The following is a 289-nucleotide window of genomic DNA, read 5'->3' on the forward strand; positions in this document are numbered from 1 at the left end:
CTGCTGCTGCTGGCGTTGCTGCTGATGCCACTGCTGCTGCTGCTGCTGCTGCTGCATTTATGCTGCAGCACGGAGACACAGGGAGAGAGGTGGCCTTGGGTGTATTTCAACGACAGCTGCGTCACTCGATTTGTTTTTCCTTTTGAGACAGAAGAGGAAACGCTGTTGCTGCAGCAGCAGCAGCAGCAGCAGCAGCAGCAACTGCAGCAGCAGCAGCAGCAGCAGCAGCAGCATTATGACAGCAGCATTTTCAGCACTGACGACGTGCAGCTTTTAAATCCGCAGCAGC

At 55.4% G+C, this 289-nt stretch overlaps 1 protein-coding gene across 1 annotated transcript in view; it reads left to right on the forward strand.

The window, feature by feature from the left end:
* EMH_0092300 (uncharacterized protein) overlaps positions 1-289 on the forward strand; it is a gene marked incomplete at both ends in the record, with an annotated part of 1,508 nt that overhangs the window by 526 nt on the left and 693 nt on the right. The window contains one exon of the mRNA XM_013501815.1: positions 148-264. Within this exon, the coding sequence (XP_013357269.1) occupies positions 148-264 (117 nt within the window). The remainder of the gene's footprint in view (positions 1-147; positions 265-289) is intronic.

This window comes from Eimeria mitis, genomic scaffold (genome assembly GCF_000499745.2).
Source record: "Eimeria mitis Houghton genomic scaffold, Emh_scaff7673, whole genome shotgun sequence".
NCBI classification, from domain to species: domain Eukaryota; phylum Apicomplexa; class Conoidasida; order Eucoccidiorida; family Eimeriidae; genus Eimeria; species Eimeria mitis.